The following is a 14,936-nucleotide window of genomic DNA, read 5'->3' as shown; positions in this document are numbered from 1 at the left end:
AAAACCCGACTCTCAGTCGGCAGGAAAGCGTTCGTGCACCTGTGTGGTGGCCGCAAAGGCATAGCCCGCAGCCCGGAGTCAAATGCATTCGTGGGGTACTGTGCTTGTCCCCGGGGCTGCTGGAACAAAGGGCCACACACTGGCAGCCGAAATCCCCTCCATTCTGGGGCCAGAAGTCCAAAGTCCAGGTGTGGGCAGAGCTGTCCCACCTGTGGAAGGAGGGAAGGCCGTCCTGCTTCCTGCGGCCTGTCTCGGCCTCTGTCTTCACGTGGCTTCCTCCCTCATGGCTCACTGGCTTAGGGCCCACCCGGATAACCCCGCGTGGTCTCTAAATAGATCTGCACAGGCCCTTCCTTTCTCTGGGGGAGATCTGAGTTTCAAGAGGCCGTGATTTGCGGGGGCAGCCTCCCCCCAGCACAGGGGCTCTTCCTAGCTCTCCTAGGGGTCCAGCAGCCACAGCAGGTCATCGGGAGACCAGCTGTCCTGGATCCCCGGGGAGGTTTCGCGGCATGCAGTCGGAGAACGAAGGACAGGACCGCTGCCCCCACGTGGGCAGGCGGGGCTGGCTCGGGTTCTGCTGGGCTGGTGTCCCCGCGCCTCAGCCACCATGTCCCATCTGGCTGTCATGGGCTCTGGGTCCTGGGTCTCTGCCCGTGAAGGAGGTCGCGGGCCACTGTGTGCAGGAGGAGGGACATCACAGTGTGCGTATTTCTGGAACCCGAGCACATCCTCTTGGTGAAAATGTGTCCTCGGCCGCAGGCTGTCCGAGCCCCACCCCCTGCTGTGGGAAGCCCGTGCGTGGAGTGAAAGCTGCACTCAGGTAGCAATGGGGGGGACTCATGGACCCCCAAGCCACAGCTGGGATGCCGTGCGGCTCCCCCGCCCCGCAGGCCGCCGAGCGCTGTGGGAGCTCCCTCACCGCCGGCTTCCTGGCCCCGCTCAGAGCGGTCTCCCCGCAGACGAGCTTCGCCGGGCGCTCCTGTTCACACTGCTCGACCGTGGGGAACGGCCCTTAACCCAGATGAGACCAACTGCAGCGAAAATGACCCTGCGTGGCGGAGGCAGCTGGCACCCAGGGCAGGGGGACGGCCCCTGGCCAGTTCTGGGCATCTCGGGGCTGCCCAGTGGGCCTCACTTGGGTGGGGAGACGGGCGGCCCCGCCGGTCTCGGCTGCGTCAGGCTCTGCTCCACATCCTGGGGACAGGCGTCCCGGTCAGGGCTGGCTGCACGTATGGGACCCTGTCAAAATTCAAATTCGGGCCCTCGTACAAAAATTAGTAAGGCTCTCAGGAGGGCAACAGTGCAGTGTCCAGTAGGGCTCGGGGCCTTCTGGCAGTCCCGAGCGCACACAGTCCCGACAGCTGTCCCGCTGTCAGCCGCTCCTGGGACTGAGCAGCTCACCCAGGGGTGCCCGGTGACATCGGGCAGGTACCCACAGCCGGTGTGTGCAGCTTACCTCCGAAACTTGTTTTGGCTTAGGAATTTATCCTTACGATCATAAAACTGGGGATAAAGTCTTATTTATTCCCTAATTTTTATTCAAATAATATTTTATTTAAATAAGATTTTCAGGACTTGAGGTCTGTCACTGATTTTGCTTTAAGAAAACTCCAGAGGCACCGGCCCGCCAAGCAGGGGTGAAGGCACGCCACGTCGCCTTGGGCTGGGGTTCCTTGAGTCTGAACTCCCCACGCCCCACCCCTGCACTAGTCTAAAGAGCTAACCTGGCGATGGGGCCACACGGGCGGTGACAGATGCTGGGGTCTTCCTGGGAGCGTGTGGACACTGAAACTGGCCACACGTGGCCGCATGCCATGCTCCGTATGTCCACCTGTGGCCGACTTCTCTTCTTCCAGCCCTGCGGGCGGACATTCTGGCACCAAATGCGCCCAGCTCAAACGAGGGCAGGTCCCCGCAGGACAATCCCGCCCCCCACATCACCGCGACAGGAAGCTAATAACGGGCGCCCTGAGGTGCCTGTGTGAAGGAGGCGGCTTTCTGCCAGGCCCCTTGGGGAGGTCATAGGGATGCATGAGCAAGTGATGGGAACAGCCCGTTCGCCACGTGGAGGTCAGAGCCCGTTGGGGAGCTCCTTCCCTGCGCGTGTGAAAACCTGTGAGAAGACGCTGGTGGCAGCAGCTGTGGCTTCACAGATTCCAGGACCAAGAGGGGCCGCAGGCTCCCGGGACGCTGGCATTGGGGGCAGCTTCTACTTGGTCATAAAACCATCCCCTAGTACAGTCCAGATCTTCCCCAAATTAATCTAAGCAAGTGTTCCAGGGACACAGTGATTCCCCTGTGCAGGTTCCTGGTCTGCGCAAGACTGTGGTTGCTGTGCTCTCGGTTCTAAACACAGCTGTCCCCTCAAGAATGGTCATCACCTCCCCGCCACTCGCAGGGCGGGGTTCCTCACGTGCCTCTCCACCGTCTGGTGACTCAGCGGTTGAGCCTTCGCAGGTCCAGTCCGCTCTGCTCCCGCAACTGCATTTCCAACTTTGGGCAGCAGCACTGAACACGTCAGATCGTCACAGAACACGTTTTTGTATTGAGGTGAAGTGACAGGAATTAGGTGTGCCCTCTCACATGGAGCAAGGTTTGCCAAACACTGGGCGTCAGGCAGCAAAGCCCAGGACCCTGAGGGGCAGGATCCCCACCAATCGCCTGGGCAGTGACCGAGCGCTGTGCGGGGAGGGTACCCAGGCAGAGCCTGGCAGTCGCCCCGGGTGAGCAAACAGAGATGAGAGACTCTCTTTGTCTCTCCGGGAAAGAACTCACGGAACAGAGTCCCAAAGAGGACAGGACCCAGAGATCTGCAGAAGCCCCACAGCCCCGCGAGGGTACAGCTGGGTCCGGTCAGCACGCAGGTGGGGAGAGCTGTGAGGCTGGACGGGAGCCAAACCCTGCCCGGGGATGCGCCCACGGTTACAGGGTATGCCTGTGGCCCCTGAGCAGAAGGCTCCGCCTCCGGCGGCACAGGTGAGGCCACAGGGGAAGGAGGTGGGCTCAAGGCTGGTCCTGAGCCCCAGCCAAGGCGCAGAGATCAAACTTCTAAAATAACCGCATCTCTGAACACATTTCAGGAACACGGATAAGAACAGAGAAAACTTCAGCATCCCAAAAGGTAATGGTCCCTGGCACCCACCGAGAACCATCACGGCGCCAAGAAACAGGAAAGTAAGACGCGTGTGACAAGCGAGCGGTCGTCTGGAACTGAGCCAGTCCTGCCCCAGCGCATGAGCACCACATATAACTGCCTCCCACGGGGTCTGAGACATGGGAGTCACAGCAGCACCCCAGATGGAGTCTGTAAGGTTGTGAGCTCCAGCGTGCGAGATGGAAAGTGCGCCACCTCTACGGCAGATGAGCCACGAATGGGGGAAACAGCAGAAAGTGTCCGGAGAGAAGCAGGGAACAGAGACCGAACAATCAGCCATCCGTGTCGGGGCCCACAGAGGGTCACCGTCCAGGACGGGCCTGACTCAGGCGAGCACCGCCCCCCCAGGGGGCGGGGATAGGCTTGGGAGCCGGTTCTGCAGCCCCAGACCCAGGCCTCATGCACATGGGCCTCGAGGGGCCAGCACCAGACTGCTCCGGTTGGGGTGGGGCTGGGGGTTGGCTACAAATCCTCCCCATCTCCCCAAAAAGCCACCTGAAGCCCAAAAATGTAAAATTTACCAGGACTGACTTAAAGTTGCTTGCCAATAAAATTAATTTCCATTATTTCCTATAATATAATTCCTGAATTCTGAAGAGTATCCTTAAAAACTGCTTAAGTTCCTGACAGTTAACCTTGCTCCTCATCCCAAGAGAAAACAGCACCCCAGGCCTGTTTTGAGCCCCGGCACAACCCGGGGGGCTTGTTGGGGAAACCGTCACAGCCCTCGCCACGTGGCTGCCCCGCCCAGCCAGACGCAGGTCTCTGGGAAAGCTGCCCCCGTGGCTCCGCTTCCCCGCCCTGCCCTGACTCCCTGCCCGCCCTCTGCGGAAGCCCGACCACGGCTCCCCTAGGGTCTGTGTGGACATGGGGATACTCCGGGACCTTCGGGACCTCAGAGGATGTGCAGCAGTGAGACCTGCCAGGCGGTCAGGTGCCATGATCTCGGGCTTCCCCAGAGGGGCACGGGGAGAGCCCAGCCTCTCCCTGAGCCGAGGACAGGCCCTCCGCCGGGCTGGATGGTGCGGTGCTGGCCTCTGCCACCTCCGGTGTCCCCTCCAGAGACTGGCAATCCTGGAGATGGCATGGGCCCGCTCCCCGCTCATCGGTGGACATGGTGGCCATGCCACCCTGGGCCTGGGGGCTCCCTGGGCGGACGTCCCCCCAGGACAGCAGATCTGGGCCGCCGCACAGCAGCGAGTACGGGAGTAGGAGGTTCTGCAGGTCTGACTCCCAGGCTGGGGTCTCCAACGAGGGGGGCTGCTGGGTAGAGCCATCGGCCGGCGTGGGCTCCTGCGTGGGCTCCTGCGTGGGCTCCGGCGTGGGCTCCTGCGTGGGCTCCGGCGTGGGCTCCTGCGTGGGCTCCGGGGCTCCTGCAGAGCAAAGGAAGCCAAGTGAACGCCAGAGGCAGGTGCGCGGGGGGGCCCACCCGGCCGGCACAGCAGGAGCAGGCAGCCCCTCGCCTGGACTTTCGAGGTGGGGCAGCCGGTGCAGCGAGTCCTGACCTCTCGCTGGGCGGCGGGGGTCGGGGGGTGGGCTGCACAGGACCCCTGAACACAGAGCTCATGAGTACCCCCCTCCCCAGCGAGTGGGCAGGACCACGGATGCCCACACAGGGCATCTTCCATGAGAAACATCCCACCTGTGGGACCGTGCGGAGCGCACAGGTGCACGTTCACAAGAATCCGCGATGAAGACCTGGTAGGCCGGGGGCTCCTGTGTGTCCCACAGACGAACATGCGGGCGGCTTTCCCTCCGTCCTACGGGAGCCGGGTGCTCCCCTCCCCAAGCCGGCCCTCGTCCTGTCGCTGCCTCGTGGGGTGTCCCCGGAGGGCCTCCCGTGCGGGGCATCTCGGCGGCGCGCACCAGCACCATCCCGGGCCCTGCCTCCGTATCCCTGGCAGGACCAGCTCCTGCGCCCCTAACGCGACATAAGGCCACCACGCGCGGTTACGGCCGAAGCTCCCGACGACGGGACAGTCGCGTGCTCTTCCTGTTTGCAGCTTCTGGGCTCCCTTCCGTGCACTGCCCAATCAGCGTCGGTCATTTGTTTTTCTCATGGGGTCATTCTGGACACTAGTCCCGTGTCCGTTATGGACATGACTTACGAACATGTCTCCGGCTTTGGGCGCGACCCTTCACTTTTCGATGGCTTCTGACTACCCAGAAGTCCCTCATTTCCACGTGAACTTACGTCTTCCTGTGGGGTTGGTGCCTTCCAGAATATCTCACATAACCCTCAGACACCAGGAGGACATCCAGCTACTCCCCAATGTCATCTTCCAGTTTTCACAGCTGTCCCTTCCCGCACACGTCTTCAGGCCACGTGAGATCCCTTTGTGTGAAGGGAGGAAGGGCTCAAACACCGTCCGTGCTCTCCCCACGTGGCACCAAACCTTCCAGCAGCATCTATGAGCGCCCTGCCCCCACTCCTCCGGCCTCCTCTGCCAGCTGCTGAGCGTCCGAGCAGACGAGCTTGCAGCTCGGAGGCCTCCACGCTGGCCCCGTGCAGAGCCCGGGTCGGCGGTCAGGCTGGCTTTCATCAACAAGCTTCCCATGAGCGGCGCAGCTCACCGACCCAAACAGCCCTTCTTCTCGGGGCTCTTGGCGATCCTCGACCCCCGGCAATTCCGTACACATTTCGGCAGCAGCATCTCCAGCGGGCACTCCAGCGGGCTCGAGTCCACTCCGCGAGCAGGGCCGCGTCCGCCTGCCTTCGGGCTCCTCCGAGGGTCCTAAGTTGGGCCCGTCTCTCTGCAAGTCAGGCTCGATCTCTTCCTGGGGACCTCACTTCTGAAACACCATTGAAAATGGCCCCTTCTCCCTCCCTAGCACTCCGTCCTGACGTAGACACGCCTACTCCCACTTCGCCCCAAGGTGCGCGAGAGGACAGCCCCGCACACGGAGGCTTCCCTTGGAATGAGTGAGGTTGACAATCTCCCCTGGAAGGGGCTCTGTCTTGAGTCACCGGAGGTTCGAAAACCCGCCTTCTCTGCCTCTGGTGTTTGCTGGTAGACCGATGACCTATCTAGAAGATGACCAGCCGCCCCCGGGCTCCCAGACTCCAAGAGCCACACCTCCGTAAACACCCCCCCCCTTGCCAGGGGACCCCAGGCCCCGTGTGGACCCCAGCCCCGCCTTGCTCACGGTCATCCATGCTCTGCTCCTGCCTTCGTGTGCCGGGTGACCCCCCCGCTGTGGGCTGAAGGTCACAGGTCCCGGCTGACGGACGACAGGCCATGGACCCTCGGCGAACGGGTGAGCCTCAGTGGCCCTCGGTTTTCTTCTACTCGTTCTCAGATACGCTCGTCAGGTAGACGACAGTTTTCTCTTCATGTGTTTCACTTTGCCTTTTGTCCCCAAAACAATGACCACACTTACTTTGCGATTGGCCCGTGAGCCGGGCACCCTCGCGTGTCTGGCTCTGCTGTGGCCTTGGCCGTCCCGAGGGCACCACCGTGTGCAGGAAGGAAGGCTCCTTTCTTCCCCGCTCCCGCACCGGTGATGACAGGTCCAGAATCGCCCCAAGTGAACCCAAAGCCTGAGGAGTTTGGGGGCGTCAGTCCTTCCGAGTCCTTGGCAGAGGGTTTTCTCGGGTCCTCTCACCCCGAGTTTGAGATGGCCGATGACTCTGGCATCCCGCGGGGACGGAGAACGGGCTTTCTTCTGGCTCCCTGCCATAATGCGGCTATAGCCGCCATTACGGCTAAGTTCTAGGCTTCCCGTTCTGGCTGTGCTCTGAGCTTGGTCATCTCTGCCCCTCCTGGAAAGCTGTGAAAAACAAGCCCCCTGGGGACGCAGTGCCCATGGGCTCTCCTCTGGGTTTCTCTTTGCCTCTGTCCCTGGCCTGAGGACCCTGGCCTCTCCGCTGTCCCCGAGCCCCCACACCCCGCCGTGCGGCGTGCACACCCCCCACAGTGTAGTCCAACCAGGTGCGGGACCTGCGGCCCAGGGCCCCCGTCACACACAACACCTGTTTGTAATTCAGATCCTTAAGTCCAACTTGAGTCCCTCTGGACTCACATCAAGATCAAGCCACCCTCTCAGCCTCCTGTCCTGTTCTGGAAACAGGAGCCGCTGACTCGCCACCACGGGCGTGGTGAAGGGCGGGGGGGTCTCAGGCGCGGGGCTCTGAAGGGAGGCGTAGCCTGGCCGAGGGTTTCTTGGACGAGGAGATGCCATTTCGGGAGCACTGTGTGAGGATCCCACATGCGACCGACGACCCCCCGGCAGACAGAGAAGGCGGCCGGGCTAGAGCCTCCACAGGTCACCCTGGGCCTTCGGCTCCGACTGGCCGTGGGCCTCGCTCTGTGTGCCTGTTAGCAGACGGGCGGCCGCCGCTCCTCCAGGCCTCGGCTCAGACTGGCGGCCAAGCGTCCGCTGGGGCTCCGGCCCCACCGCGCGGCCCCACTGCGCGGCCTGCGGCCTTGCGGCACGCACGGCAGGTGGCAGCAGGCGAGCGTGGGACCCTGTCTGCAGACCCTCTCCGTGAGCCCCAGCTTGTCCTCTGTGCCGCTGACAACAGTGTCCCAGCCCCCCGTTGCTGATTTCTCCCATTTTTTCTTCCGTGGGAAATCTTTAACTCTCGAGCATTGAACTGTGTAGACCCCAACACCCAGGCTGTGAGGTGCCTCACCTTCCTCCCGCTCAGGCGGCCTCGGGTCTCGCGGCGGACCCTCTGACACCTGCGGAGAGAGGAGCGACAGGCATAAGGATGCAGCTTTTGTCGCGCTGCCAGAGCCCTGCCCCAACGGGCTCCGGGACGCGGCCCACCGCCTCGCCACCTGGGTCCGGAGCACTCACTTCAGTGGGAAGCTGCTGACCAGACCCTGCGGCGGGGATGTGGGCTTTCCCTCTGCACGCACATCACAATGGAGACAAGTGGTGTCTGATGAGTGGGAAGGTCTCAGGGGGGCTGAGGGGGCCCACGTGGACCCCCGGCATGACGAAGGGGCGACAAGGACACAGCCCAGGCCACCCCTTGCCTGGCGCCTTCTCCTCACAACTCTGATCGCTGGTGGCAAGTCCTGGTGACCCAGGAGCCCCGAGCGTCTTCACATCACCTCCTGAAAACAGGAAGCATATTCCTTGTCCTGGTGCCACCGGGCTGGGCAAGAGGTGACTTATCACCCCATTCAGTGGGCTGGCCTAATAGGAGGGGGGAGCACGGGTCTCGGCAAGGGGCCAGGGACCGCGCTCATCCTAACGCTCGGGGCTGCATGTGGCAGGGACCAGGCACTGGGGTTCTGCACAATCTCCCCTTGGAGGTGTTGAAAGACCCCCAAGGATAGATGTTTCTGGGACACTTCTAAATCGGAAGTGTGCCTCCCCGAGCCAACACTTGAGAATTACAGTGAAGATACAAACTGATGCTTGGATGAATAAAGACACAGCTTTATAGGAAACAGAAGCCCTTACAGATGAAGACCGACCATCCCTGAAGAGGAAGAAGTGAACGGGAACAGACTGCGGAACACCAAGGTTTGAGGAGCTGTCGGGGCAGAGAGGCCCCTGGGATCCACCTAGAGGCAGTGATGAGGGCTGAGTGGGGGCAGGGCTCTGACAGGTCACTGGGGGCCCCACAGGCTAAGCAGCCAGGTGAGTGGCTGCTGCCATCTAACTTCCCAGTCCACAGGTGACCGGAGGGCATCCACCCAAGATGGCTGCAGAATGGGCAGCAATCCCGGTAGAGGAGGGGACAGGGATCAGGAAGCCAAGCTGACTGAGGTATTCCTGAAAGTATAAGGATTACACTATTCGTTTAAAATGAAAGCAAAACCAACACAGAGCTGGGCAGTGGGAGGGCGAAGGGCTACAGGGTAGAGATTTGTGGGGAGCATGGTGGCGACTGTGTCGGTGCAAACATCAGCAGCCTTCACCTGAGGACACAGTGCCGGTGCAGGACGCATGAGGGATCCAACCTCCTTGGAAGGAACCATGATGCTCAGGGGAGCCGTCAGGGTCAACTCTTCCAGACTCGGGAACTGGACCAGAACTGTGACAACATGCAGCACCAGAGAAGGGATGCTACCCGTGCTCCTAAGTGAGCGGTGTGTGCAAGCCATCAGCCACCCACCCTCAGCCCTCCTGTGGCTGCTGGAGGACAGCCCTCATTCCTGGAGCAGCTAGTGTCTGGGCAGCCCACAGGAACTCTGTACTCCAAAACTTGGGTGGGGTGTGTTTTGGTTGGTCTCTTCATGTCCTTGGGGGCCAGCAAGGGTGTTCCCTTGTCCTGGCTACCTCGGCAGCAGTAGTTCCCTGCGGGAGCGTCTACTAGAACGCTTATTCCCCCTATTTGCAGCCTGACATTTAAGGAAATTACTTGTTGACCACACAGATAATCAGAGAAACTTCACAATGGGCAATACAGACTTAAGAGTGTCACAATCTGATAATTCAAACACCTACAATCCCCAAGCAGTGGGAGAATCTGGTGTCCAGATTTGCCACATTGTAATACTCAGAATATCCAATTCTCAACAAAAAAAAATAATAAAACAGACAAAGAAATAGGAAAATATGGCCCATTCAAAGGAGGAAAAGAATTTGACAGAATTTTCCAGAAAAAGCCCAGACATTTAATAGTCAAGAATATTATATAAGCCGTCTTAAACATGCTCAATGATCCAAGGCAAAGAATGAAAGAAAATCGGGAAAATATTGAATAAACAAAAAGTATATCAATAAAGAGATAGGAACTACACAAAGGAACCAAACAGAAATTCTACCACTGATAAGTGTGAAATTAAAAATTCACTAGTGGAGATCACCACATTTGAGCAGAAGAAAGGATCCGTGAGCTTGAAGACAACTGAAATTATCCAGTCTGGGGACCAGGGAGAGAATGGAATGAAGGAACATGAACAGTGCCTGGTTGATGTAAGGTCCCAAAGGAGAAGAGAGGGGGCAGAGGGAAAAATATCTGAAGAAACGCTTGCTACATGCTTCCCAAATGTGATGGAAGGTATGGATCTACACATCCAAGATGCTCAACTAAATCCAAGCAGGGAAAACTCAGAAGGGTTTGTCCAGAAGAGGTGTAGCACTGCCAGACTCTCAGAAACCCAAGAGAGGACTCTGAAAGCAGAGAGAAAGAAATGGTTTGTCTTGTACAAGGAGCCTCGATAAGATCAATGGCTGTGTTCCCATCAGAAATCAGGGAAGCCAGAGGGCACATTAAAGTCCTGTAAGGAAAATAAAATCTGACAGCCAAGAATTCTAAATATAGCAAAATGATCTTTTGAGGATAAAGGAGAAATTAAAACATTCTTAGATAAACAAAAGCTGAGAGAATTCAGGACCCACAGACCTTCCTTATTCGAAATACTAAAGGCAGCTTTTGGGGCTAAAATGGAGGCTTTACACAGTAGAGGAGATAAAGAACTGGTGAAGACAACCACACAGGTCAGTAAGTGAGCCAGGATGGTCGTGCTGGGAGTTTGTAGCTGCCCTCCTCTCTATGTGACTTAAAAGACACATTCATGGGACAATAATTATAAATCTCTCCTAATAGGCGCACAATGTGTAAAGATGTAATCTGCGACATTAGCAATATGGAGGGAAAGGACTGGAGTATTTGTATGGTATTGAAATTAAGTTGGTATGATTCAACCTGGACTCTTATAAATTTAAGATGTTAATTATAATCCCGAAGATAACCAGTAAGAAGATAACTAAAAAATATAAGAAGGAAAGAAGACAGGTATAAAAATGAAACAGTATGCAAATTCAACTAAATACAAAAAAGGCAGTAGTGAAAGCATTGTGGAATAAAAAAAAAAAAAATGAGGCATACAGAAAACAGATCGCGGGGGAAGAGGGTCCACTCGATGTTTAGTGAACGGAGCTGGGATAACAGAAACCCACATGGAAGAGAGGAAGCTGGATCCCTACCTCACACCAACCATGCCAGTGAACCATAGAGAACACACGTCTCAAAATTCAATGCTGAAAACTTGTAGTAGAAAGTACAGACGACTCTCTTAGATGCTTGGGTTAAAGTTCAATCAAGACCAGAAAGCGTTATCATAAAATATGTCTACGTGTGAGTACATTGAAAGCTATGGCTCCGGCTCATCAGACGTCTGGTTAAACTAAGCATGCAGTCAAGTTGCTCCGTAACACTCCATCTGTAATGCACCCAGCTAATGAGGGGTTTGTATTAAGAATATATACAGAATTCAAACAAATCTACAAGAAGAGCAGAAACGGCTGGACAGAAAACTGGGCCAAGGACAAGAGCAAGCACTTCCCTTGGGGGAAACTTACATGGGAAACACAGGTTCAGCACCATCAGTCATGGGGGAAAGTCTGGGATGGACTGGAAGCCACCGGCCGGCACCACTGGATTTGTGGCACCAGGTGTTGAGGAGGATATGGACCAACTGGGCTTCATATACACTTCTGTGGGAATGCAGACTACGCACCCTATTTAGAAACCCCCCTGGCCTTATCACGCAGACTTGCTGCTGGTTACAGACCCGAGCAGCGGTGTCCGTCCTGCATGCCCACAGCAGAGGGGACGAGCAAGTGTGGGGCGAGAAGCATCACAGAAGGAAGGCAAGTGGACCCAGCAGCACAGACACAGAACGACCATCTAGACTACTAAGCAGTGAATGAAAAGATGATTCCCCCAAATTCCAAACATCACAGACACACTGTGTCCCTTCTGTGAAATAGAGTAGCCAATGAATTGCGTGTGTGTATTTTCTAGGAACAGGTACGGTCTTGAAATGCAGAAGGAAGGGGAAAGACTAGAACAAAGACCCTAGCTGCAGATATAGACCAACGTCAGGACCTGCATTTTCTTGGCTGGTTGGTGCTTCCTCTAACACCAAAGATAGAATACAGAGTAAATTTAGAAAGCAGGTCACGCATAGATCAGTGATGAGTCTGTGTCCCAGATGAGATCATTATTCATATGCACCAAGGTCTAAAGCAAGGCATTGGGGTGGGCTAGTGTTTACTGAGTACCAGTCCAGGCTGAACACCGGGCAGCAGTGCTCACTGCCCCTCACCGAGTCCTCACACGTCTCGCTCTGGGAAGTGACAGCCATACGTCCTCACCTCCTGGAGACCCAGGGACTCGGCGGGGTGGGGGTAAGAAACTTACTCTGGGGTGCGGAACCAGTAACGTCTCCATACCAGAAGGGCCCAAAGTCCAAGCTCACCTTAGGGGGCCCATTCCTTTGTAAGCACTCTGCTGAGAGCTACAGGCCTGGGGTCACCCACAGAGAGGTGGGCCCGGCGTGAAGCAGGGCACACAGGGTGTCAGGATCGGATGTGAGTTCTGGACCAAGCCTGACATGAGGAGAAGGTCCCAGGCTGGACTGGGGTGTGGACTCAGTGACCATGCATGGCCGTCTGAGGCCGGGATCTGAGTTCCGTTGGTTGGGAGCGAGCTTGCTGAGCTCAAAGCCAAGGGTTCGAGAGCACTGTCCTGACCACTTGGGCCTCCCTGGCTGGGGGGCAACACCCTTGGTGCCTTGGAGCATGAGGGCAACCAGTCTTCAGAATACAATGCGGACCCCAGCTGTGGGGGACCCAAGCCCTGCGGGGGGCTCTCACCCCTACATCTGAGCTGGGTCATCAGCTTCAGCCCTGGGCTCACCTTCAGTGACAGGGCGCTCCCAGGGCTGGTGGTGGTGGTGGCGGAGCTCACATCTGAGGACCTGGACAGCGACAGGAGCACCTTCCGCCTGGGTCTGCTAGGGCGGGACAGGAAGGAGAAACCCGTCACCAAGGAGGCCTTCCCCCTGGGGTGAGTGTGCGGGGTGAGCAGGACATCCCCCTGCTAGGGTCCCCTCTTGTCTGTGGTCTCAAGAACAGGAAGAGCCTGGGAGGCTATTGGAGGGCCTGAGGGAGTCAGGCCGGAGGCTCCCGTGGGGAGGGCCCTACGCTTCCACCGCCAGCAGAAAAGGAAAACCGAGTCCCTGTGTGAAATCCTTTAACACCGGACAGAAGGAGCTTTGTCCGTGGGACAGGTCCTCCTGGCTTGTGTTCATTCTGACTGGCCAGTTTCCACACAGTCCGAGAACTGAGCATCCCCGACAGAGAAACAAGCCCACAGGTCCATCAGACCATCAGGAGGAGACTCTGCACGACCTTCTACCAACATGTGGCCACGATGGGCGCCCCCGAGGCCCTGGGTGAGCGTGTTCTCCACCGGCCTGGCCTCTAGCCCCGAGACCACACCGGCTATGGCCGATGAGGCCCAAGGAGCAGGGGCGGGGGTGGGGGGGGTCTCCAGTGCCGACTGGTCTCCTGGATCCAAACAGTTAAGTCACCACAGAAACATTTGGCACAACAAGAAAGCACTAATAGTGTTCTAGTTGCCCCCAGAGCCAGGGCTGCCGGGTTGGGACACAGGAAGCCAGCTGGGTACAGGACGACACCGGGCACCCTGACCATCCAGGGGGGTCTCAGGGGCCCCAGGGCAACCTGGACCAGTTCCCACGGGCACCATGTGTGGGTCTGTCTTCTGAGCAAGAGAGCAGCCTCCCTCATGTCCCCTCCAGTATCCTGTCCTCATCTCTGCCCGCGTCCCCAGCATGGCCCGCTGACTCCATCAGCACCATGTCCCTCGTGGTCCCAGCAAGCCCCCCCCCACAGGAGGCTGGGCCAGGGCCGTGGCAGCAGGGGTGTGGGAGAGCAGAGGGCGGTGCAGGGGGAGGGGCATGTGCCTCCCTGGGGGCCGCCTCTCCCACACCCTGCTCAGCAGTTGGGGGCTGGGCCAGGGTCGAGGGGGCCCAGAGCGAGGCCTGTGTGTCTCTGTGTTTGGTGAGTGAGAGTCAAGAAAATGCCTTGTCCTTTTTAATTTTATTTTAAATTGCATTCGATGGCGCTGGAGGAAGGACGCGAGATCTCCAGACCAGCCAGGACGGTGTTTCCCAGCGCTGTCCCCTCAAGGACAAAGGGAGCCTGTGCTCGCGGTGGGCTCGGGTGAGTGGTGTAGAGACCCAGCCCTCACTAACGGTTGCAGCGCGACCCTCTCCTCTTGCTCAGTATTGCAGGGGAAGGCGACCTGTCCTGCTGCGGTCGGTCATGGGGACAGAAGTCCCCTGATCTCACACTTTAAAACGTGTGCTGGAAACCAGGCGACGATCGGTCCGGGGCCACTTTCTGCGCCTGCAGCACAGAGGGTCGAAAGGCCATGTGCCCCCGGGGGCCTGTGCGCGCAGCTGCGGGTGCTGACTTCGCAGCCCCACAAAGACCAAAGGGCCAAAGGACAAGCCGAACGCGGCCCGGCCCGTGGCAACACGGCAAGGGCCTGCGCCCTCCGCCCGCTGCCCCCCGCCCTTCTAGGTGCAGAAGAACAGCGGACCCCCCTGGGGCTTGCCATCAGCTCCCGTCGCAGGGGGCGAGGCCAAGGAGCGCCGCCCGAACTCTCCATGTGAAGCCAGTGCGATGGGCAGCCTGAGAGGCTGTCCACACCCGTGACCTCGGGGACACAGTGTTGTCCCCCAGTCCATGACCACGGCACCATGAGGCCTTCCACTGTGGTCTTCCGCGGCGGGTCAGATGAGCATGCGGCTGTTTTTCAGTTGGGAGAAACCATCCGGGACGCTCGCACTCTTACCCAGGGGCAGGGGACGTCGGCTTGCTGCCTGAGTCCTGTGAGGGTGCAAATGATAGTCTGCGACATGAGAACAGAGGAGTGCCTGACACAGAGCTCACTCTCAAAACCCACGTCATCAGAAGCTCATTTGGGGTCCAGGGAAGCGGTCAGCACAGAGGCGCGCCTCCCTCCCCGCCCTGGGCCCCAGCCTCACTCTGAGCCCTC

General features: G+C 58.4%; 1 protein-coding gene across 3 annotated transcripts in view; it reads right to left on the bottom strand.

Annotated features, from left to right (window-relative positions):
* Positions 1-1,517: 1,517 nt before the first annotated feature.
* LOC101692116 (palmitoyltransferase ZDHHC11) overlaps positions 1,518-14,936 on the bottom strand; it is a 58,385-nt gene continuing 44,966 nt past the window's right edge. The window contains exons 10-12 of one of the 3 annotated variants that reach the window (XM_004768400.3): positions 12,765-12,861; positions 7,791-7,839; positions 4,411-4,527 (exon numbers count right to left, since the gene is read on the bottom strand). In XM_004768400.3, the coding sequence (XP_004768457.1) occupies positions 7,802-7,839; positions 12,765-12,861 (135 nt within the window). In that variant the 3' untranslated portion in view covers positions 4,411-4,527; positions 7,791-7,801. Of the gene's footprint in view, positions 4,528-7,790; positions 7,840-12,764; positions 12,862-14,936 lie in introns of all 3 variants that reach the window. The other 2 variants (XM_045089344.1, XM_045089341.1) reach the window with 2 other exon arrangements.

This window comes from Mustela putorius, unplaced genomic scaffold (assembly GCF_011764305.1).
Source record: "Mustela putorius furo isolate JIRA1106 unplaced genomic scaffold, ASM1176430v1.1 tig00000107_pilon_pilon_pilon, whole genome shotgun sequence".
Classification (NCBI taxonomy): Eukaryota; Metazoa; Chordata; class Mammalia; order Carnivora; family Mustelidae; genus Mustela; species Mustela putorius.
Note: the sequence above shows the minus strand (reverse complement) of the source record. Positions and strands in the feature narration are given on the sequence as shown.